Genomic DNA, 23,654 nt, shown 5'->3' with positions numbered 1-23,654 from the left:
ATGGGGAAGTTTTATGACTTAAAAACCGCCCCTTCTCTCTCTCTGCTCTGCCTTCCACTTTCATTTTGAGCTCCTCTTCTTTCCCTTCATCAATCTTTTGCCCTCCACCCCCCAACTCTCCACTTAGTCATCCACCTCCTCTTATCGTCTCATCTTTCATTCCAGGATCTCCGCAGGACGCTCAGACTTCCCTTACAGGATCGGGATCAAGTACGATACATCTCAGAGCGGCACAGCAGCAAGGTACAAACTCAGAGCGGAAAACACAGGATCTTTTACTGAGACGACGGAGGCGGAGATCAGAGGGATAATTTACCTCTTTTTTTCTTCTTCTTTTTCCCACCATGGAGTGTAGGAGAGCAGCGTAGCCGTTGTGCTGCCTCAGAAACCCAGCGAGCAGAAACAAAGAGCTGCACTCATCACTCCCACAGAAGAAAAGGTAGAAGTCATTAAAGTATGTGTTCTGGTTCAGTGGAACTAAAGTGGCGTTGAGCTTTTCCAGTGTGTGTTTCATAGTTGTGTTTTGTGTCTTAAGGTTTACTTCGGAGCTCGGTCAGAGGCGGTGCAGAGTGTCAGGATGCTGACGGACGAAGTGTCTCAGATTCAGGAGGTCAGAGCTCAGCTGCTGGGGCTTAAAACATTTCATTACTTGTGCAGAGCTCAAATGAAAGCCTTTATGGTTTCTGTGCATAGTGAACATATTTTTAGAGCATTATTTGTTTTTGTTTGTAGGTGCGGTACTGCCTGAAGACTTTGAGAAAGCAGATGGCTGCCAGACAAAATGGCAACTTCAATAAGGTAGATTACTACTTTTAACTCTTAAAAAAATTGCGTACTGAATCAGCCAACAGTTCATGTTTTACTCAGTGTCTTGTATTGTTTTTCTTACTGAAGGATCAACTGTTTTAGATCTTTGCATCTGTGTGTCTGGCAAGTGAATTCGATGCTTAATTTGGGGGGAAACTGAAAAAAATGTATAAAGAGATGTGGACATGTAATGGCAAGAAATGCATGAGGAATTAATTAAAAAATGAACAAGAATTTGCGACCAAATCAACAGTGGAAAGTGATGAAATGTAAAGAAAATATTCCAAAAGAATTATTTTTGTCTATCATTAAAACGTGGATGTTCTTTGATGTTGGAGAGTCTAAAATATGAAAGGAAAATGTTAAAATAAACCACAAGGTTAGAACTCTCAATAAACATTCAAGTTTTTAAAGTGATTTTCTTTAGCAAGTTTAAGACTTGAGTCCTGATAGTTTTGGATTTATTATATAACTTCATTACATTGAAAATAGTGGGGGGGAAAGAACAAGAAATCTGAGAAACAAAAGTCAAATCATGCAAGGAAAGATGGTTGCAAAGAGCAAATCCAGAGAGTTCATTTAGAAAAAGATCTTTAAAAAATTATTTTTTAAAAAAGACTTGAACTCTTTAAAGTTTCTGATATGAGCTGTCAATAAATAAAAAAAACAAATGCAATTATTTTCAAATTAATTCTTTTCTTGGAGGAAAACAAATATATATATTTTTTAGTTTGGTTGTATAAGCTGGTATGGTAACCTTTGTGCTATTAAACTCTGCACATTGTGTGAACATGATCAACTTTTGTAGCTCTAAATGTTTCTGTTTTTAACTTAATTTAATATTAACTTTGCACAGCTCTTTCCAGCGTAGTTATTTGTTTGTCCTCATTGCACAACGTGTTAAAAATCCTTCCAGATGAGCTGCAGGCGGAGCAGCAAAGCATCTGGACTCATTTTCTGCTGCTGTTATATGTGCAGAGTGGTTTGGTTTTGTAAGACTTTACAGAGGCTCCACATATCTGTGCTATGAACATGTTAGACCTGTGGAAATTTCCTTTTTCCTTCTGTAATGCAAAGACACACAAAGTGATTTCTAATCCGTCCGTCTTGCATGATTAGTCCAGAGCAGAAAGTAGCAGCAAACATTCAGGAGCTGCATCTGGTTTATGTTTTGTTTTTCTTTGTGTGGGAGAATTTTTTTTGCATTTCCCACAGAAATGTCCCCAGTCTATGTTGTTCACTAGAGAATTATGTCTGTTTACAGCTCACTGCTGCCAGTGGGCCTGCAGACCTCAACCATTAAGTTTTGATTTTCAGCCTCATCTTTGTTCATCCAAAAATTTCCCAGGTTCCTGGAATTCTTTCGTGATATCATCTGCTGTAGTTAGAAATCCCAGTATTTTCACATTCTTTCTCTTGCATGAGTTTCTGTCAGACTTATTAGATTAACTAAAACCACTGACAGTCTAACAGGGCCATAACTAATTGCAGACAAGGCCACGGGCGCCTGGTTATGTTGTAAAATGGAGGAGCACTCTTTCTTTTCTTTCTTGCTGGAAAGAAGAAAAAGATTCAATTAAGCCCAAAATTACTCTTCCCCTTAACAGACTTGGTTTTAAAGTAATACTTTAATTAGAGTAATTAGCATCTTCTGACTGGAAGTAATACTAATACTGTTACTGACAGAGAATCTGTGGAGGGAGCTACAGCTTAGGGTGATGGTAACGAGACTTTCCAACCTCAGACTTTGAGCTCCTCGCCAAATATAAATATCAAAAATACCAGTGAAAATATGCAGAAAACTGGTCAATGACTGGTAGAAATGTTTGATTATTTATAATCATTTTTACCTGCCCTCTGTTTTCAAAATTGATACTTTTTACATTGATCTTCTTGATCGTCTGAAAACGATTTTAAATCTGATTTTGACAGGTGTATTTGCTACTTTGGGTTTAATTGTGTATGATTACACCCTTCATCTTTGTTAATCTGTTTAATGAAAACACATTATTTATTTGATACATTTATGTTGAAGCTCAGCAACTCATTTTACATGCAACAGCTTATTGAATAACCAGTTAAGACACTTATCTTTTGCATGGCATTTGAAACTCCATAACTTGTGAAAACTTCACTTTTATTTGCCAATCTAAGCTGTGTGCTTTGGCCTTTATAATTAGCATTAGCCGCAGCAACGGCCACTGACAATACTCACTGCTGCAAGTTTCTATTGTTTCTTAATAATTTTAGTTCCAGAGGCTAAACTGACTGCAAAGTTGTTTCACTTTTTTTTTTTTCTCGTTGGGACTTATTCCAAATCTTGCTGTAGCAACATGCCTAAATATAACTTGTAAAATTATGTTTAGTTGTTTTTTTCACTTTACTGTGCCGGCGTCTACGGAGCTTTCACTGGCTGCATAATAAAGCAAAACCCAAAACTTCGATTTTCTTTTGACATAAATAAATAAATAAGAAATAGACAACAACCTTTTCAATCTGGTCACTCTGTTTCTGTTTTAGGTTCCAGAAAATGACTTCAGAGTCATCAAGCCCAACAATCATCTACCGGTCACCAACAACAACAACTACGTCTCACTTGACATTCAGGTTAGCTCACCTTACTTCAATGCTTTAATGCATCTATCATCTTTGTTGCTTTTTATATACTAATATATACAATAAATAAGTAAATGTGGCACGAATCCCTTTAAATGTGGCACGAATCCCTTTCAGTTGCAGAAGATTTAAATGCATCATGTGTAAAGAAAAGTTTTAGCTCCTCTGAACGGCTCCCACTGCTGCCTTTCCCATGCATTGTGCTGGATTCAGCACTTTATAAGAGCTGCTGTAAACCCACACCATTATCTCCAGGACTGTGGGCGTGTGGGTTGATGGCAGGTAAACCCGTGTCAGTTTGCACTGCCCTCCTTCTCTAAGTAGTCTGATTATATAACTGTGCAGGGAGCAAAGTGGAAAGTGTAATTATTCTGCTCACTAAAGCGAACGTTTAAAGATAAAAGATTATATTTAGATTGTTTAAAAGCTGCTATTTCCTAAGTCTAGACCTGCTTCATCTCACCCATTCAGGCTTGGGTTTGACTTTACTGAATATATTGTGCATTGTTTATTCTTTTATACATTGTAATAAAAGAATAAACAAATTGTATACAAAGAAAATGCATTTAAAACAAAACCAAGCAGAAGACGAACAGCAGAGAGTATTTGTACATTCAATGAAGAGGTAGAACAGTAAACTTTTAGTACTATCAACCAATAAATTACTATTTATGTTAATTTGGTTTGAAAGACCAATTTGAATTTGGTCTTTCTTTTAGTATTAGTAATAAGGCTGCCACTAACAATTATGTTAGTAACTGATTATCCTATCAATTATTCTGACAATTTATTGATTAATCGGATGAAAGAAATTGCCTAATTTAAACACTGTTTTCTTCACACAGTCTTTGAAATTCTTTAAAAGATGCACATAAACAAATAATCCAGTTCCTTTTCTAAATAAGAAAAGCCACATTTTATCACCTAAAATTCAATAACATAAAATTTCTTCAGTGTATCTTTGATTGTTTGTAGCAAAGGATCCATCTGGAACTAAAAAATACTGTCCATTAATCTGTTTACTTTTTGGGTGAACAATTGGATAGCAAATGATACTTAACAGGAAATTTCTGGGTAAAACAAGTTTACAGAAAAACGTTTTTCATTTTAAATGCATATATTTTGTACAGTTTTGGCTTAGTTACTGCTCTGACTGTTTTTCAGCAAATGCTTTTTTTGAGTTTGTGTACTCCAGTTATTGATTAATCAGTTACAAAATTAGTTGATAACTATTTCAGTAACTAATTAATCATGATTAACCCAATTAATTGTTTCAACCTCAGTCTTGAATTCACATTTTCTCCTTAAATTAAAGAGTCACTCCTTTTTAGAAGAAAAACTGTTGAATGTCTTCTGGTAATAATTTATTTTTAGCTTTAAACCTAATAATGGCTGTTTGTAATTCCACTATGTCAGCAAATTTGAACAGTTTGTATGATCCAAATAACCAACTTCATTGATTATTCTTAACTCGTTTTTGCATGATTAAAGGGGCATTATTACGAGTTTTCTAGGCACATAGTGCCATTTTATAGCATAACCAAGTAACTATGTTACCTTAAGATGTTGCAGAAACACTATATATATATATATATATATATATATCAAATATGACTTGAAATAAATTAGGCTTTGCCTTGAAATTGGGCCTCTGTTGCTTGCTAGCTTGCAAACTGCAGCTCTAAAGAGGAGATTAAAGTATTTCTCAAACATGCAAGAAAGAATCAAGGCAAGACTCCAGGTGTGTTTTTGATGAGGGAATAACATTATAAAAAAAAAGCCCATTTTTACATAATACTGCCTCTCTAACGACAATAGTGAAGTTTTGTAGTTGTTGCACAATAACTCATTTGAGATAAGACTAGGGAACAGTAAAGAATGTGGAGAGCGGTTTCCTGTTAGATCGGACCCGATTGAACGTGTCTCTCTTTGCCCGTCCACTCTCTCAGCTCGAGGACAATCAGGAGGACAGCGCCAAGCTCAGAGAGGCGACGCGGCGTCTCTACGCGCAGCTGAAGGAGATGGAGAAGCAGCACCAGGAGGAGCGGGACAGACTGGAGGTCAGGAAATGAGTAACTCGACTCGCCTACTGTGACTCACTGCTCTGCTACTTTCACACTGCTTTAACTGTTATCCATTAATATTATCTCCGGAGTCCATTACTCATACTCCGACGCGCCACCCTTTATTGGTTTTTGTAAAAGATCTGTCCAGACTTGACTAACATTTTTGTAATGGACTTATCGGCATTATAGTCTTTTTTTACATCACACTCATTGTTTTGTTAGCTGTAGCATGTTTAATATGAGACAGTTTTGTCTAAAGACTGACTCATCTAATTTACTTCTTGTGTCTGCAATCTAAAAAACTGGAGAACTTGGAAAGCCAAAAAAAATCTACATTAAATAATTAAATACATTATTTTTTCATGTAGTTTTGCTTAAGAGACTGTTTATCTCCATAAACATAAAATCTATTTAAAATTGTCTTCATATAAGTGATTCGTTCTTTTTAACACCTTAATATTTAGCTAATTAATAGTGCTCTGAACTAAAGTTAGATTGGAAAAATTAATACTTTAGAAAAGGTTTAGTATGCATCAAATATGCAGCTTTTAATAAATGTATTTATGTATATGATAAAAGTTTCATATCAGGGACCTAATAGAATCTGATATCTGAATTCAGATGGGAAATGTGTAAAAAGTTTTAAAATACACTGATATTTTATTGCAGCAACATGATCTCATACTAAATTTTTTTTTTTTTTTTTTTATTTAATATGTTTACTCATTAGAAAGAAACATTCCAATTCAAGTAAAAGATTTTACTCAAATATTTTTTGCACAACTCATACCCCTTAAATCCCATCTTAACATGTTTCTATAACATCTGATTGGTGACATGTGACTTTGTTTCTCTGGGGTGTAAATATAACATGTAAATATAACTTTCAGTTCTTGAAACTGCTCATCTTCCGAACCCCAGAAAACATCAACTTATTGCCAAAAAACCAAATGGTTGTTTTAATAAACTCGTGGGCTGATTCTAGATCCAGTTGAAATCCAAATGGAAGCATGAAAACTTGTAAAGTGTGAATTTCGCATAATAGGTCCCCTCTAAACAGAGATCTGGTGAACTCTGCCAGTGAAGTGTTAACTGGTGAATAATTTCTGAGTCAATTTGTCCAAATGTTTCAGTTAATTATCCTGCTGAAACAAACACCAAATCACCAACCATCATCCCAACCCCAGACCCTGGAAAAGGAAATAAGAGAAAACCAAACACTAACCTTTTGACAATAGTGTATTTCAAAAACACTGATTAGCAAAGTTGGTGGAACCAACTAACACCCTCAGTTTTCGGTTACCTAGCAACTCACTCACTCTTTGGTTGCCTAGCAACAACCTGTTGAGTAACTGGCGCAGTAGTAGCAGTTTCAGAGTTAAACTTATTTTTAGGGGTGTTCATAATTTCTGATTGTTTCTCAAACAAATACATTAAAGTTTCGTTTTTTCTCAAACCTTCAGTGTGAGATAATGCTGGCCGGGAGTCTGCACTTAAGCCGCAGCCATGTTTAGAAATGCGACTGTGGACTTTATGGGAAGCTTGGAAACCACAAGTAATGGTTGCCATCAGATTTAAATCTGTTATACGTTGTTTTCAGACGGCAATACATTAAAGTAACATCTCTATCAGCAGGAAGTGAACAGATCCATCAGATCCCTCCTGAGAAGCTGATGTGAAGACAGGCCATTAGCTTTTAGTGGATCTCAGATTAGATCGATTAGGAGATGACTCAGGCTCATGTGTGGAAAGACAGATCATCAATTTGTTCTCCATGATTCATTCTCATTGATTTTTTTTTTTTTTTATTGAATTATATCCACCTTCATTTGACTGGATATTAAATCAAAACAAGGGAGATTTTAGTTTTGTTTTGGATGTTTAGTGTGATCTGAATTGCTAGACCTGACTCTGAATGGCTTCTTAAGGTCAGGTTTAACCCCTTAAATATTGGCATCTTTGTCAGATCATTCTACTCAAGTATATATAGGATGTTAAAGCTGCAGTATGTAAGTCATAAAAAATGTAAAACTGACCCTATGTTGTGACAGTGTAATATGAGACAGATAATCTGTGAAAAGATTGATTTCCTACGAAAATGTTCCTCTCCCGACCAAAAACGACCAATCACAGCCAGGGGTAGGATCTTAGCGCTGTCAATCATCCTCATGTACTCACTGCTCAATGTGCTAATGGCGGAGAAACGACTTAATGCTACAGTTACATAGCCATCATTGGTGGCTATGCTAACTACCCTGAGCATTAATGAAGAAGAGCATAGCTTTCTGCTACCTCTTCTGGAGAGGGGTGAGCAGCGCCACATAGATGGTGATTGACAGTTCTAAGACACAACTCCTGGCTCTGATTGGTTGTTTCTAGCTAGCATTGGAAGAAGTCAGAGAGGAGCTCTTTTTTTTTTCTCACAGATTATTTCTCATACCATTCTACCATGACATAGTGACAGTTTTAACAAATATGTAAAAAATATATATTTTTTTTTTATTAAAGTTGCCTACTCCACCTTTAATGCCAGATGGATGAAAATACAAAATTATTTATATATGCAGTCAAATAAAATTCTGACCTTGTTAAAATGCCTATCTGTTCATCATCTTGCAGGCCGAGTCGAACGAGTATCGCATCCAGCTGGCTGAGCAGTCAGACCGTCTGCAGGCGGTGGAGCTGCAGTCGGAGGAAAAGGGTCAACTGGTGGAGGAGCTGCAGAGGCTGCTGGAGAGCATGAGGATGGAGAGCGGCCTCCTGAAAGACAAGATGGAGGCGAGGGAGGCGGAGCTGCTGCAAGTTAAAGAGGACAGTAAGGAAGGAGCAGATAACGAGGAAAGGTAGGAATTTACTTTTTATCATCAGGTTGTAACTTTCGTTGAAAACTCGGGTAGCGATTCGACAGAGAAAACCTGCAGATGGTTGTTTTGTTGTTTCCAATCAGTTTTTATCATGTCGTCTGCAGGTGCACAGAGCTCAAGAAACAAGTGGCTTTGCTAAAGGAGAAGATTCATCACCTTGACGACATGATAAAGAGTCATCAGAGGAAGCTCCGCCTCATGATTGAGCAGGTATTTACGCATGCATCAAGGTTGCCTGATAGTCAGAGTTGGATAGTTAGTTATATTTACTCAGTTACATTTACTTTAGTCACTTTTTGGGGAAACAATTACGTATAGGAGTATTTTTACAACGCTGTACTTTTTACTTTTACTTTATTAACTTCATTATTAAGTATCACCACTTTTACTTGAGTAGAATTTCTAGATATTCTACCCACTGTGAGTAACTTTACTGAATGCAGAACAAACTTGTTTTAAGCAATACTTTCACCAGACACAAACCTGCAGTTTTCTTAAAGTTTCACAAGTTTTATATTGAAAGAAATTGATTGGGTGAATGTTTTTTTATTTTATAGTTATATCTATATCAATTATTTTCATTTTGACCTTAAAATACCATCATTTCCACATAGCTTTACCTTTTTTTTTTTTTCATCTGATGAGGTAATTTTTAAATATTAAATGATTGATGATTTGATCAGTAACTCAACACTTGAGTTACCTTTTTACTTTTTCACTCTTACTTGAGTGATTTCTTTGACAACTACTTTTTACTTTTATTTGAGTACCGATAATAATATGCTGAGATAGTGCTGCTCTTGAGTATAATTTTTGGTTCCTCTTCCCACCTCTGCTGATTGTGCACACAGAGACAAAGAAGACGCCAGCAATGAGGAAATGAGACAGAGTTGATGCAGGAGGGATTTGTGCTTTTTTCTGAATATTACAGTTTTTGTGTGTTTTGGCCCGTATCACAGCTACAGAACTCACGGACAATACTCCAAGAGAAGGATCGGGTCATCATGGATCTGGAGGAGAAGGTCGCTTTCCTGGAAGCTGAGGTGAGTAGGTCAAAGGTCAAAAGGAAAACCACTGACACTCCAAAGGGCTTGTTCACCTTTTAAAGTAGCCATTACTATGACTGAAGTTTCTTTACAAACAGCCTTTCTATACCTTTGACTGCTTCACAATTTGTGACGTTAGAACCACAAATCTCATTTTGCCCCTTTACACCAATACCCCCAATTTAACTCACACATCAGTCAATAGTCCATTGTTACTTTGTTAAAACAACAAATATGTATTGTCATAAAAACCAGCAGATGTTGTGGAGAAGTTTAATGCGGGGTCAGGCTAAGTATGTCAGGCTTTCCACATGTTGTGATCTGCATTTCTATTACAAAAGTGCACAAAACTTTGTCAATATGCTGCTAATGTAAAGAAAAACCACAAAAAAACAATTTTGCAATTGCGGTGTTTCCATTAAATAAGAAAGGCAATTAAAGTCACACATGAATAAATTATGTGATAAATCATTAAAAACCATATCATACTACATCTACTTCCTGTCTCCTCTTCTTCGTGGTTTGTGCCAGTGGCAACATCTGGTTGTCAATCATGTGATTCGTGTGATGTGAAAAAAGTATTTCCATTGCAGTTTTGCAAAATAAATCAGTTTCAATATGGCCAAAAAAAAACCACCTCATACTGCCACCAAAATGTTTTAGCAAAATACATTTTTCCATTAAGCGAATTTATTTACAAAATGTCAAATTGCACAATTATATGGTCTAAGAAAACACAGCTACTGATTACTGCCCAAACCAACGTTTGCACCAAGATGCACGTAAAGCATAAAATCCCAGTAACATACTCTGACATTGTGATTTTAATGTGACAGAATGTGAGTTAAAGGGGGTACAAATGGTTTTATAAAGAGCTGTAAACCTCTTGATGCCTATATTTACATACAGATTGTACAATTCATGTCAGTTTATTCTCTTAAGTAGTCAAAGCTTTATATGGATACATGTGTTTATGAAACTACAGGTTTTTGCAAAAAGCTGATAATCAGAATTTCTGTAAAAGGTAGTGGTGTTAAAAAAACAGCACATAATACAAGAATGAAAGTAAATGCTTTTCACTTGTTTCTGCTTGCAGAACAAGGAACTGCATGACCACATGGAGCACTTCCTGGCAGGACGGGACCCTCCTGCTCTGTCCACAGAAAACAAGCCGGAAATTGTTTACAGGTGAGGAGACGCCACCCAATTTCCTTTGCTACTCATCATCAAGGCTTTTCTGACCTACATCAGCTCACTGTTTTGTTCTTTTGCAGCAAACCTTTCATTCCAACATCCCCGACCAACAAAGTACTGCCTTTCATCAAGGTCATAGAGATCAAATCCTGAGCAGCATCCACGGAAATGATCTAGAACGAATGTGTAAATACGTTTTACTTATCCTCTGTTAATATATATGTACACAGATATTTATATGTAGATCTGCAGTGATGGGTATTTAACAAACCTCATTTTTGTGGCTTTTTCACATGCAGGATATTTGTTGCATGTCAAAAACAAATGGGGCAACATGATAAACTCCTCAAAAGCAGTTAAATGATTTCTTGATGCACACGGGCACAAGTCTGTGCAGTTTGTACTTTGACAGGGGAGCCTTCAGGATATAGTGGAAAATGTTCAAAGAACTTCAAGCTGCATCTCATGTAAAATAATAAGCAGCTTTATAGGTCAAGTTAGAAGTTAAACTCATAGGAAACTAATCTGGGTTAAATGAGAAAATAGTCAATATTCTGATGGTTTTAGCACATTTTTATGAGTGACCAGCTTCCTTAAAGGTCACAGTTAAATTCCTCAGTGCTTTGTACAGACTTTGTTACTGTGTCAGAATATGTTTCTCTTACATTAAGTGGGTCATTTGTGAAGAAAAAAAATGCATTTAATGTAATAAAACCCTGGATTTATACTCCAAATATTCTCTAAGCTATATTACTTTCCAATCTGCAAAGTATTGCTTGAACATGCTCTGTGTCCAGGCTTAACTTCTGCTAGTCATATTTAATAATGAGTATTTAACATTGTTTTGTATTTTTCTTCAACTTCTGTCAATATTTTTGTTGTATTTCTGTAAAAGCTGTAGATAGCTATCACAAAGTTAGACATTTTGTTGCAGTTTTTCTCCACTTTTATTTAAACCTAAATAAAATAAAAAAACAGGATAACCTGAATGCTGTTGGTGCTTTGTTTCTTACGGGTTTAATTGTGTTATACTGCCACCTAGTGGTTCTATGAAGAACAGGAACTGAATTAGCTGTATGGTTGCTTTTATTCCTTTCCATCTTTAAATCACATAGAAACACATCTCAGATAAATACAAACCAAGCAGCATCAATAAGTTATAAATTAAATATTTCACATCTGTACAAACACATTTTTAAAAAAAACTAATATTTAAGTTCACATTTGGGCTTTTGAAAAGAAATGTCAAATAATTTAAAATGAAATCTATAGCCGGTTGGGCCTAAATACCCATTAGGTCCAAAGTTTGCAAACATTTCTGAAGTGTGTGCACATAAAGGCGATACCTGGTATAGTCCCAGTTTTCGTTGAGAACTTTAAAATGCAACCTAGAAACGCGCAATCACAGGTTTTCCTTTTGAGTGTCTTAGTTTCACAGCGTGCTCTCCAGTGTGTTGTAGTTATCTTTGAAGCTTTTGAGCTCCAGAAAGTGTTTGGGCCTCTTGCTGCGCTGACCCGTGGAGGGCAGGTAGGTGACCTGGATGGTGGAGGGAGTGCCGCGAACTGGGGAGCCCGTTAGGTCTTTGGCTGCAGACTGGTGCTGCTGGTCCAAACTGGTGCTGCTAGAGTAGGCCTTCACTCTGGAGGAGAGGAGAGAGGGACGACTGTCGGTAAAACTGTCCTTATGCAGTGATATTAAACTTAAATAGATGCAAAAACAAACAAAAAAAAGATTTTCTAGCAGTTTTTAGGCTATGTTTGCACATCTTTATCTTGTTTTTGTTTTGTTGCGTTTTCATTCATAGTACTAATTAAACCCGACTGCAACAAGACTTCTAGTAAAGTGTTTACATTCCCAAAATGACCCACATGCACAGAAGAAAAATGTTGAGGTCACAGCAGCACTTTGCTTACAGATTGTTGTTTTAAAAAGAAAAGAAAAAAAGCTAAACTAATAGCGACGGCTTTTTGTGGAGCATTCACTGCAACTTCTTTAGAGAAGTCTGTTTGGATCTGTAGTCAGAGCCAGGAGTGATGGGATTGTGATGTGATGCACTTCAAATTCATCAGATTTACCATGTCCGTCTTTTTCTGGAGCAGAATTATGAGGCAAGTGTCACATTAATGATATAAAAGCTGCACAAAATGCAACATGACCGTTCAGACTAAAGACGTTTTGAAAACAATCGGATATGTATCCAAATTAGTTCCACATATGGAGGTGGAACTTCACCAGATATCTGGTGAGGTGAAGAGATCAGAACTTGCCCTAAACACTGTTGGGAAGCTGTTCAGTTCTCTCCCTGTCAGCATGAATAATGTGATCTAAAGTACTTGTTTCAACATTGTTACTAAACTTAATAGTTTTCAAGTCTGGACCGGCACGGCAGCACTTACACGTCAACCAGTTCATCGAGAGCTTGTCGGTACTCCAGAAACTCTGCCTCGCCAAACACCTGACACACACAGCAAGAGGAAAGTTAGCAAGCTTCCCTCCACTTTTAGCTATAGGTGGTTAATATAACTGCTCCTTCGCCTACCCCAGTTCCGTGGCGAGCGCTGTCATAGCCTTCAAGCAAACGATCGATGAGCGCGCTGCGGCTGCTCTTGATCAAAGAGTGGGAATTGCGTAACTCCACCAGCCAGTTCCTGAAGCTGCGGCCAGTAAATGCGCTTGGAGTGCCACTTATCTCCTGAACAGGAATCCCTAAACAGGAAAACCAAAAGATTGAAGAAATGAACCTGTTAAAAAATTAACGACTGCTCTGTCAGTTTGACTAAATCAATGCTGTACTTTAAAAAAAAAGTGCAAAGTTATGAGCAGCACAACAAAACAAAACAAAGAGCGCTCTGTTAGGGTCGTGCTTTAAAGTGTGACGCACAATGTGGTAGTGATTTTTCCTCTCAGACTAAGCACACACAGTCTGAACAGGGATGAGACTGATCATGTTTATTGATCTTAACTAAAGTCACATTCTAAACTTCTGTCTCTGAGGTTTGAAAATAAATGTATTTTGTTTCTGCGGTTTGTAAAGTATATAGCAGCACCTCATGCACACCGTTGAGAACCGTGGAGCATCTGAGATGCTACGAACTTGTTTCTCTTCAAAAGGTATGATGAACCCCAATGCTCTTCATTCATTATGTCACCACTTTTATCATTTCTGTTGATGTTAGCAACTCTTTATCTGATTGTGCCATGTTTGTGTGAATAATCATAATTATGTCCTTTTTATTTACATGAAAGCAGGAGGTTAGTGTTTCCTAAAATTCACACATAATAATCAATTTGTTTTGCTAATCTGCTTTGAAATATAAAGACATTAATTTATTTGTAGAACTGAAACTGGATAGTCATTTGGTCCTTCAGTAGGTTAACTCTTTATATAAGATGTGCTGCCACACTGACAAAAATGGGGTAGTTCAAATATTAACAGCAGGGATACAAATAATTTTAGCACATGATTTTGCTGAAAACAGAAATATTTCTAAGTATAGTTTCTACCTCCTCTCCAGAATAAATGTACTCAAGGTAAAGGTTGTGTGACACTATACTACTGCAATTAATAAAGATTTTACTTTAAGGAATAAGTCTGGAGGGACCTGGGTTTGGGTAATATGTTTTCTTTTTGCATTTATCATATTTTACTTGACCTAAGATCAGAATCCTGCTAACTTCTTCGGGCCTGAGACTTTTATCCACTAGTAAGCTGGAATAGCAATTCCTTACACCTATGTGGATCTGGAGATTATTTCAGCTGACCATTCTTTGACGTCTGCATGCAGCACTTTGATTGGCAAAGAGACTGTAGTGTCAGATGTGCTTCTAAAAGACATGCCTCCAAAGATTAATTTGCTCAGTTATCCACCTGCCATCTTTAACTATAAGGGTGATTTGAATAGTTGAAAAATTATTTAAAATAGGAGTGAAGATGTTAAGATATAGATCTAAAATACTGGTATTTTAGTTCTGATATTGATGACTTGATATGTAACAGAATGTTCTAGGGGTTTTTTTTGCAGGTTTTCATGTGAAAATAAGTTTGTACTGCTGCCTTGCCCCAGGAATAAATAATTTAAGGGAATTTCTGACACTGGTTGTAGAGAGAATGATGATAATATTCCTTTAATCTTAACCACCAGCAGAAACTAAATGTTAAAACTCACCTGAGTCGCGAATAGCATCTAGGGCTTTCATTCGGTACATATAGTTGTAGCAACCTTGGAGGGAGAGAGTGGGTTTGTTACATTAAAACTGGAAAATAACAATTTTGCAGAGTGATAAAGGAAGCAAAAAAAATATGACTGACTCATCTGCGATCCCCTCCTGAGTCGGTCATCCCCCTCTGATAGGAGCCGAGGTTCGAAGCAGATCTCCTGGACCTTAGAAAGCTTGGAGTCGATGTTTTCCCTCAAACCCTGTCAATAGATTCGTGTGTAAGTGATAAAGTCAGAGGTACCGGATCCTAAAGGTGAGAAAAGTACAGCTACCTTCGGTGCATTGTGGCCAATAGGTGCGTGCGGTCCACGGCGGGATCTCATCGCAAACCGCATGATTTGCCTTTTCACGAAAATAAACAGCAGCACGAACACCTGCGCACAAAGCCAGACAAAGCTTTAAAGTTGAACAATATTACACAACCGTTTATTATAATGTTTCCTAGATACGGTAAGCGACTCACCAAGCTGCCATAAGCCATGACCAAAACAACATTGACCCCGGACAGAGGCGACGAATCTGCCATTATGTCTGTAAACTTCAATAAATTCAACGATTGCGGCTACATTAGCTCGGTAGCTAAAGGTACGTTCAATAAAAAGCCTAAGCCGACCAACGCAGTATAAACCGCTTTATTACATGTCTGTACTTGAATAATTCTTCTATAAAAAAAATTATTACACCGCAATAACATAATCGCCCCTTTTTATATTGTTTACCTCCAGTACCAGTTTTACCTTGAGCTGGCTTTGAACTGACAGGATGACAACTAGTGCGCAACACAGGATGGTGCAGTGCTGCCCCCTCCTGGTGAGGGGTGGAGGTGAAATAAGGCAGCACACAAATAAAACATCAAGGAAACTATTTGATTCATCTCTGAGTACAAAGCTTTGGACAAAGTTCAAATAACTTCTTCACATCAGACTTTCAGATTTTTCCAAAACCTCTGGTATTATTATCTATTTATTTGACAATCTTCCATGTAGACCTTCAAAGGTTTCTCAAAAAACAATAGAGACATTATAGTAATCAAATTTTACTTTAGCATACACTTAAAGCATTTTTTAAAATGCATATTGAGTTGTCATTATTATTATTAGGAATAATAATAATAATAGTGGTGGTATTATATATGTAATAATTGACAACGGTAACACTGCAACTGCTGTATCATGTAAACTGTTACATAATAATGCCAAGGCTAATAATTATTATTATTATAAAAACATTGAAGGATGAATTGATACAACACCTTGACAATAACAAGTTTGGAAATAAAAATATTTAAATTATAAATGTACAAATATGTTAGGCATATTGGGAACCCCACATTGCAGGATTTTCCTTTTCTCCTACTTATTCACACCTGGCAATGCTTAAAATTCCTGACCGTTGTACTTTTCCAGATTAGATGTACCCTGTTATTATTTGGGGCAACTTTCATTTTGTCAATAATAGCTATTATAATAACTGATTGTAGATTTGTGCATCTGTTTGGTTGTTATTTTGTTGCTTTTGTTTAACTTGGACCTTGAGTTTGAAATACAGTTTGTATCTATCTAATAAGTCCTCCATTTTTAAACATATACTGCATACTTTACCAATACATAATAACAATGAGACATAAGTATTCTCCAAAAAGATGAGTTAGTTTCTTTTTTAATTGTTTCTTTAATTGTTTTTCATCTGTGGAGCAGTAATCTGGGAATTGTTTTTGATTTCCTCAGTGAGGAGGACACATACCAGCTGCAGTTTGCTTCTTCCACCCTGTCGCCTCCTGTGTTGTGCATCAACATCTTCAGCGTGTCACAAATCGGTTGATGATATTTAACTAAACATATCCGAAAGTGATCACGTGGTGTGGCGCCTGTTTCCTCGAAGCGGCTCTGTGAAAAACCACGTGACGCAGTTCTCCGTAGTGTCAGAGTGGAAAAGAAACAGGTAAATTCACCCTCTCGTTTATTGTCTGTGGGCTTGTTGGCTCGGGTTTTTGTATATATATATATCCTTTAATTTGTTCTACTAAAGTTCAAGAATTACACACAGCCCTGAATCCGAACAGTAGTTCGACAGCGAGACATCTTGTCGGCTGTAGCTGTGTGTAATATATTGAGCCCGGTTTCTGGTCAGTATCGCCTGTTATTTATTTCCATCTCAGCGGCCTGCAGGCCTGCCTTCAGCCCCGGTGTTTTCCTAGTAGACAGTCCGGGTTTGAGGATACACCGGAGGGACACTGGTTGTAAACGTTGTAGTGCACAAACTGCTAACCTAGCTAAAGTTACAGTTAGCCGAAACGAACGACGTTACTTAGCATAGCTTCAAGTTATTAGCAATACTCTTATAGCAACAGGGCGTTTTTTTTTTGTTTGTTTCTTTCTTCAACTGTGAAAGCTTCGCTGCTCGTTAAAACAGGTGGTGAGCTAATTAACCTGTTGGCTATGCAGTGAAGTAAAGCCATACCCGGTAATGCTGCTTTCTCCTGGTAGCTTTTTGAAGCTGTGTTAGCTCGTTAGCTGGTAAACTTAGCCTTGTTGTCGCCATGAGGTGAAGCCGTGAGAAGCGGAAGCCCACCGAGACTTCAGCTAGATGTTTTCTTACAACGATTAGCTGCTGGGCTAACTAGTTGACCATGTGGCTGGCTTATCGAAGTGACATATAATTGTATATGCGACGGGCCCTGGCTAGTGGTTTGCTATTATGGGCTTGTCAAAACACGGCTTTTACGTAACCTGAACAAGATTAAGTAGTCACCTAACCTAACATAGCTTGGATAACCATTTCCTTATGACGAATATTTGCTTGGCTGTGTTTTAGTTGGTGTTTGCATCATTTTTTTTTCTTTTGCTGCATGACTAATTAAGCCTAGATCTATATTCAAAGGACTCTTAAAAGATCATATTGCTCTTGGGATTGCTTCCCCTCCCTGGATGCTTATAAGCAAAACCTGGGAGAGGATTGAAACGACACATAAAACCCTCAAGACGAGACACGACATTGAGTTCACGAGAACGAGACGGGATCAGATTTTAATATTACTTTAAGAGAAACTTCAAAGATCAAATTTATGCTGCAAAAAGGCCTTTGTTCTGCCTCTTCATTGATTTTTGCCACAAACTCAACAAACGACGTCTTTTTCTGATTTCATTTAATCTCTTTAGGCTTTAGGTTAGTGCTTAAACTGTGCATGTTCTGCAGTACTTTTCCCAGTTGCTATTGGTAGCTTGTTTGCTGTGATTGTGACGTCCAGCAACTCTTTGTCTCCTCCAGCAACTGAACAACTCAATTGCTCGTTTCTTGTTACTCTGCCATTTATCTTTTCTACTGGAAACTCCCAAAATACTGCCAAACAACAGACTTAAGAGTATTTGGAGCATCTTCTATTGCAGCTCTGCCACGATGACTGCAACTAGCAGGTGCTAATGAGATACCAGTCACCTCAACGAGAAATATTGTCATGTTTCAATCATTCCTCTAGTATAAAGCTAACATCTCAATCCTGTTTGATGGATCTTATTGTCCTCCAAAAACCAAATCGAGGTTGATATTTTTCTCAAGATTTTTCAGAGCCAGATTTGGAAACAGTGCCTTTATTTGTTGGCTTTTTCCCAATTCTCCCAGTCAGTGATCCTGCAGACTCCCCACTGGGTGTTGAAGCTTAACCCTGACCCTTTGAAAGAACACATTAGATTAAGTTATTATTGGAGATGCACAGGTTTTTCTGGGCCAATGCACATTTATGGTTTGCTTGAAATCTTTAATAATTATTAGACTTTATTTTGTTATTATTCTCAACAAAGAGAAAAAGAAAATTGTTGCATATTCTTCTATTAGCATGAGTTTGTCTGAAAAGCAGCAAAAATATCAAACTTTTTTTTCTATATGTTCTAGACATGGACTTATCAGGCTTTTAAAAAATTTATTTTTACCTTTAATTATTTTAAAGGTCAGGCAATATACTTATTGACCAACAACTTGTGCCAATATTTGGCATTTTTCAAATATCTCTGACTACCATGGGCTTAGTCACCCAGTATGATGATGTTGATTTTAAATGTCACAGTAATTGAATTTCTTAAATTTCCAAGTGTTTTTACACAAAAGTCTCTCCAGGGTAAATATTCCAGCAAGTTTTTTCTAGTATTGCCATATTGACAAACCTTTTACAACAGTAATATATCAGGACTTTATAACTTTGTCATAAAAATAAAGAGAAAATAAAACATTGCAATGTAGCATGGTTGAAGGAGATAACTGACTTAAATGTTCAACTTTCACTCAGAAGTTGAAATTTGCTGGTTGGTCTGGACACTAAGTATTTAAATTAGAAAATTAAAAGGATTTTAAACTTGACATGATGTCATTCCCAGATCAAAGTTTCAAAGTTAGTTAAACTGATCATGTTATATGAAGCCACCAGGATTTCTTTTTACAGTTTTCTTCACTGCGCTCCTCTTCTGAGAAGTTCTTGATGAGGAAAGATATTTGTGTGAGTAATAAAAAGTTGCCCAATTACGACATGGATCCAAGAAGAGCTAAATGATTTTATTTAACACAGAAAAGCAACAAAAAAAATGCAGTGATGGGCGTGATGGGCGTGCCGTGGTGGCGTAGTGGTTAGCGCGACCCGTATTTGGAGGCCTTGAGTCCTCGACGCGGCCGTCGCGGGTTCGACTCCCGGACCCGACGACATTTGCCGCATGTCTTCCCCCCCCATCCTCAAAGCACGTTACCCTGCATGTTGTGCTTCAGATCTGTCTCCGCTTCAGCAAAATTTATTCAATTGATGGCTGATTAACAAGCTTTTGTTGAAGTGCCGTCACCTGAATCAGGTGTGTTCAGGAAGAAACGTAAAACGAGCAGCGCAGTGTTCCTGGAGGACGACAAGAACCTCGATTTCTAAACAATATTGCTTTGTGATTTGACCTCTGAATCAAGAAAAAGTGACTTCATTATTTTAATAAATTTAGTCTGATGTTTTTCCAGTGCTGCTTTATATTTTGGCACATAAAGCACTTTTAAATTTATCCCTGCTTTAAAATGTCTAGTGTTTAATATATTTTGTTTAGAGAGACTTCATAATCCATTTAATTTGTTTTTGGTTTGTTTTTTGGACATTTAAACGTCTTTAAGTTCCAGTGTTTACTTATCTTTCAGAGTGTGTACTGGCATTATTATGACATGTTTTAATTCTATTAACAATGGCCTCAAAATGATATTATTGTTTATCGCTATAATTTCTGGGACAATTTATCACCCAGCAAAATTCAAAAGCTGACATACGCCTGCATAGATCTTTGAAATACTTGTAAGGATTACATGAAAAAGTGAATATAATGAATCAGTGACTAGAATTGGCTAATTTCACATCTGATCTGTGGTTGGTAGATCAGATACTGAAAATACTCTTATTTATGTTTCTGCTCAATAAATTAAAAATTCAGATATCCCACTACAGTCTACAAATGCATATCTAGCAGCTTCTACTTTGTTGCTCTGTTTGAGTTGAATAAAAACTTGAATATACAGTACAGACCAGAAGTTTGGACACACCTTCTAATTCAATGGGTTTTCTTTATTTTCATGACTATTTATAAGGCAAGAAATCCCACTTATTAACCTGACAGGGCAGGTTGACCTATGAAGTTAAAACCATTTCAGGTGACGACCTCTTGAAGCTCATCAAGAAAATGCAGAGTGTGTGCAAAGCAGTAATCACAGCAAAAGGTTGCTACTTTGAAGAAACTAGAATATAAGGGGTATTTTCAGTTGTTTTACATTTTTTTGTTTAGTGCATATTTCCACATGTGTTATTCATAGTTTTGATGCCTTCAGTGTGAATCTACAATGTCAATAGTCATGAAAATAAAGGAAACTCATTGAATTAAAAGGTGTGTCCAAACTTTTGGTCTGTACTGTACATGGTGGATGCTTAAAATAGATATTCTTCTTTTTCTGTTTGAGTCTAAACTACAATCTCTATCTACAAAAAAAAATGTAAGCACATTTTCTTTCATGTGTTGTAGTCCTTTGAAAAGGGGTCTGAGTCATTCAAAATCTGAACAAGCAACTCAGACCTCAAACGGTTTTAAATATGTATTGACCACAAAAAATCTGATAAGTGCATCTGAGCAAAAAGGCAAATTTTTCATTTACGTCGTAAGACTTTGGTTTCCAGTCCCAGCACATGAAACCATTAATAAAACAATGATGGTAGTTCACAGTGATTGTAGTCAGTGTAAGAAAGAAAAGACAAATGTTTTGTATGGTTTATTTTTGATTACAGAAGGTTGCAGATCTGAACGTTTATATGTAGAAGGCTCAGTGTGGCGCTGCAACTAGTAGCAACTAGTGCAACTTCTCGTTCAGGTCAACTCACTGACAAGGTTAAGGTTTATTTATTTTCCTGCTTAAAGGAAACAAAAATACTCTTAATTTAAAGACGTTTACTGGAACGTCGCTGAATCACTGCTTTGCTTCCCAACTCTAAATGATGACACCAGTGGAGGAAGCACTTCTTGTGTGTACATATAAGCTTTGTAAAGTTCTGTAACACCCTTTTCCTTTCCTTATCTCCTCAGGTGTTATTCTTTTGTAAATACTGTTATTTGTATATACTGTAAATGATGACGTCCATGGGCGGGAACCGAGCCCGGGGCAGCTGGGAGCCGACACAGGGCCAAACACAGAGCCAGACACAGCACAAGCAGAGGCCTCAGGTACGCATTCAGAGACCTGCAGAGTTTATACACACACCGACAAACTATTGGACTGGGATTATTTAGATATCAAGCTTTGTTAAAAGAATCTGCTTGATGAGTTAAACCTGATTATTGAAAACAAAACGTTAAGTTGGAGGTAGAACTAGTTACCAATATGCAAAGATAATCACTGCGTTTTATTCGTTTCAACAAATCAATAAACTTTTATTTGAAAGTTGAGTGGAAGGATAAAAGTCAATTAAAATCTACTAAGGAGTTTTACCTTACGTTTTATGGTGTTCTCAGGGACATAATTAGAAAATCTGAGAGTTTTTCTCGTGAATTTTGTTATTTAGGTGAATATCTTCTCAGAGGTCTAAGTGCTGAGATTATTCTCTGCATTTAAAATTAACTTATTGATGATTATGTGAAAGGAACATATGCAAGCTGTGATACTAATTAGCTAAATAAGAGACAGTACTTTTTGAGAACTTTCCAGTTTTTAACTTGATGAGGTTAAAATAGATTTTTCCTGTTAGTTTCTTTTGTTTGGCCGTTAAAGACAAACTGCAGCAGATTACAACAAAATTTAAGTAACTTTTAGCTTCATCTGTTTGTATTTGTACCTGGAGGCTTTATAAGCAATTGTATATAAATTACGTTCTGTTTCAACGAGAATGCAAATCTCCTATGCCGGTTGGATGCAAATGGTGGACACCTTTCTTTGTTTTTTATTACAGGCCACCGCAGAGCAGATCCGACTCGCGCAGATGATTTCAGACCACAACGACGCAGACTTTGAGGAGAAGGTTAAACAGGTAATCCCTTTTAATAGTTGCATTGTTTTTTTTCTGCCTTGTTTTATTGACTTGCACTATATTTGCAGTTTTCGTCTTATTGATACGTTAAGTGTTGACAATCCAGTGATCTGCTCTGTTTTTACTTTGTTGTTCCTAGTAGCAATATAAGCATTTATTTTTTCCCTTTCCCATTTTACAAAATCCAAAACTTTAGTCTATTAGTATCATTGTTAGAATCATTTAAAAAAGAGGTCTGAAATTTTTTTAAAGGTCAGAAGTATTTTTTTTCTTCCACCAAATCAATTTTCGTTTCGCGATTCAAAAGAAGCACCTGATGCGTCAAGTTTGACTCGTGTGCGCTTTGAGGTCAGACGCTTAACATGTTGCTCTAGACTAGCGTCTAATGCGTCAAGACATGACATGTGTCCCGCAAACCTTTCCACCATCTCCTGCATATTTCGTCTAAATAAATACGTTTATTTAACGCTTATTTAAATAAACGTTAAATAACGTTTTTGCTGGATGCATTTGGATAGCTCAAGTGCAGGGAAATATTTTCAAATAGTAAAAGTTATAACTTACTCGACATTCCAACTTCCTCGCTGATTGTTTTCCAAGCAAGGTCCTTTCTATTCCTGTCTCTGCAGTCATAACTTGATCAGTCGCAGATTATAGGACAAAAGCAAACAGCAACAATCTTCCAGTTTTTGGGGGTTTTTTTTCTGAAGTCCTGTCGGAAAATGCATCATGTGTTGGTTGACACGTTGTGTAGAGTGGTGAAAGATCAGATTTTTCAACTCCAGCGAAAGGCCCAAAAGTTTTCAAATAACGCAGCCCATGACGTGTCCCTGACGTGCCCTTGAAGCTCCCTTTATGCGCTTCCACATAGACTTTGAGTCTAAATCAGACGCGCCTGACCCGTTTGGTGTGAACGCACCATAAGGCAGCTTCTAGAAATTGGTTCTATGGAAAGTAAAAATACAGCTCAGTTCCCAAAAAATGTTTTCCTTTTTAGAGGATCACAGTGTGAGGAGGCACTTTATGCTATTTTTGCTTTTCTTGAAAATTTCATATCTTAATTTGACCATTTTTTTATAAAGGTGATTTTAAACCATATTATTTATCTGAGCTGCACTGCTGACTATAAATCCATATTTACTGTTGGGGCTGCAGGCAGCAGCAGCTGTGTGCGGCTTTTATTTCTTTTGGTCACGTGTCTTTTCTCAGCATTTTATGCATTCCACATGGAGAAGCTGCCAGAGCAGTTTTGCTCCAAAACAGAAACCTCAAGAACAAATCCTAACTGTGCAGTTGACTTTATTAAATATAGATTTTAGACTGGCT

At 37.0% G+C, this 23,654-nt stretch overlaps 3 protein-coding genes across 6 annotated transcripts in view; 2 read left to right on the top strand and 1 right to left on the bottom strand.

Moving 5' to 3' along the window:
* The window catches only part of LOC102221801 (tuftelin-like), a 32,171-nt gene extending 20,599 nt beyond the window's left edge, over window positions 1-11,572 (top strand). Inside the window, exons 2-12 of one of the 2 annotated variants that reach the window (XM_023345448.1) lie at window positions 166-243; window positions 356-454; window positions 536-610; window positions 733-798; window positions 3,328-3,414; window positions 5,373-5,483; window positions 8,109-8,332; window positions 8,458-8,563; window positions 9,313-9,396; window positions 10,496-10,587; window positions 10,674-11,572. In XM_023345448.1, the coding sequence (XP_023201216.1) occupies window positions 166-243; window positions 356-454; window positions 536-610; window positions 733-798; window positions 3,328-3,414; window positions 5,373-5,483; window positions 8,109-8,332; window positions 8,458-8,563; window positions 9,313-9,396; window positions 10,496-10,587; window positions 10,674-10,746 (1,095 nt within the window). In that variant the 3' untranslated portion in view covers window positions 10,747-11,572. The remainder of the gene's footprint in view (window positions 1-165; window positions 244-355; window positions 455-535; window positions 611-732; window positions 799-3,327; window positions 3,415-5,372; window positions 5,484-8,108; window positions 8,333-8,457; window positions 8,564-9,312; window positions 9,397-10,495; window positions 10,588-10,673) is intronic. The other variant, XM_023345449.1, reaches the window with a different exon arrangement.
* An 89-nt stretch (window positions 11,573-11,661) lies between these two features.
* c13h1orf43 (chromosome 13 C1orf43 homolog) lies at window positions 11,662-18,181 on the bottom strand. 2 transcript variants are annotated; one of them, XM_014474354.2, is made up of 7 exons: window positions 17,273-18,181; window positions 15,085-15,186; window positions 14,904-15,012; window positions 14,761-14,814; window positions 13,134-13,300; window positions 12,991-13,049; window positions 11,662-12,233 (listed from the first exon to the last, which is right to left on the bottom strand). In XM_014474354.2, exons 1-7 carry the CDS (start codon window positions 17,351-17,353, stop codon window positions 12,026-12,028), a joined length of 780 nt encoding a protein of 259 aa, XP_014329840.2. In that variant the 5' UTR covers window positions 17,354-18,181; the 3' UTR covers window positions 11,662-12,025. The 2 variants fall into 2 exon arrangements, with proteins under 2 accessions (XP_014329840.2, XP_023201218.1); XM_023345450.1 differs by lacking the exon at window positions 17,273-18,181 and adding an exon at window positions 15,276-15,610.
* Window positions 16,635-23,654, top strand: part of ubap2l (ubiquitin associated protein 2 like) — a 33,310-nt gene continuing 26,290 nt past the window's right edge. Inside the window, exons 1-3 of one of the 2 annotated variants that reach the window (XM_023345445.1) lie at window positions 16,635-16,753; window positions 21,391-21,528; window positions 22,251-22,328. In XM_023345445.1, coding sequence (XP_023201213.1) covers window positions 21,433-21,528; window positions 22,251-22,328 — 174 coding nt within the window. In that variant the 5' untranslated portion in view covers window positions 16,635-16,753; window positions 21,391-21,432. The remainder of the gene's footprint in view (window positions 16,754-21,390; window positions 21,529-22,250; window positions 22,329-23,654) is intronic. The other variant, XM_023345446.1, reaches the window with a different exon arrangement.

This window comes from Xiphophorus maculatus, chromosome 13, assembly GCF_002775205.1.
Source record: "Xiphophorus maculatus strain JP 163 A chromosome 13, X_maculatus-5.0-male, whole genome shotgun sequence".
NCBI classification, from domain to species: domain Eukaryota; kingdom Metazoa; phylum Chordata; class Actinopteri; order Cyprinodontiformes; family Poeciliidae; genus Xiphophorus; species Xiphophorus maculatus.
The sequence above is the reverse complement of the archived record's forward strand: the minus strand, read 5'-3'. Positions and strand labels throughout refer to the sequence as shown.

Coding starts and splice junctions, on each gene's coding strand:
- c13h1orf43 (XM_014474354.2), bottom strand. CDS start 17,353: ATGGCGACAACAAGGCTAAGTTTACCAGCTAACGAGCTAACACAGCTT. Junction 14,815..14,903: donor CAGGAGGGGATCGCAGATGA/GTCAGTCATATT, acceptor TCTCCCTCCAAG/GTTGCTACAACTATATGTAC. Junction 13,050..13,133: donor GCGCTCGCCACGGAACTGGG/GTAGGCGAAGGA, acceptor TGTGTGTGTCAG/GTGTTTGGCGAGGCAGAGTT.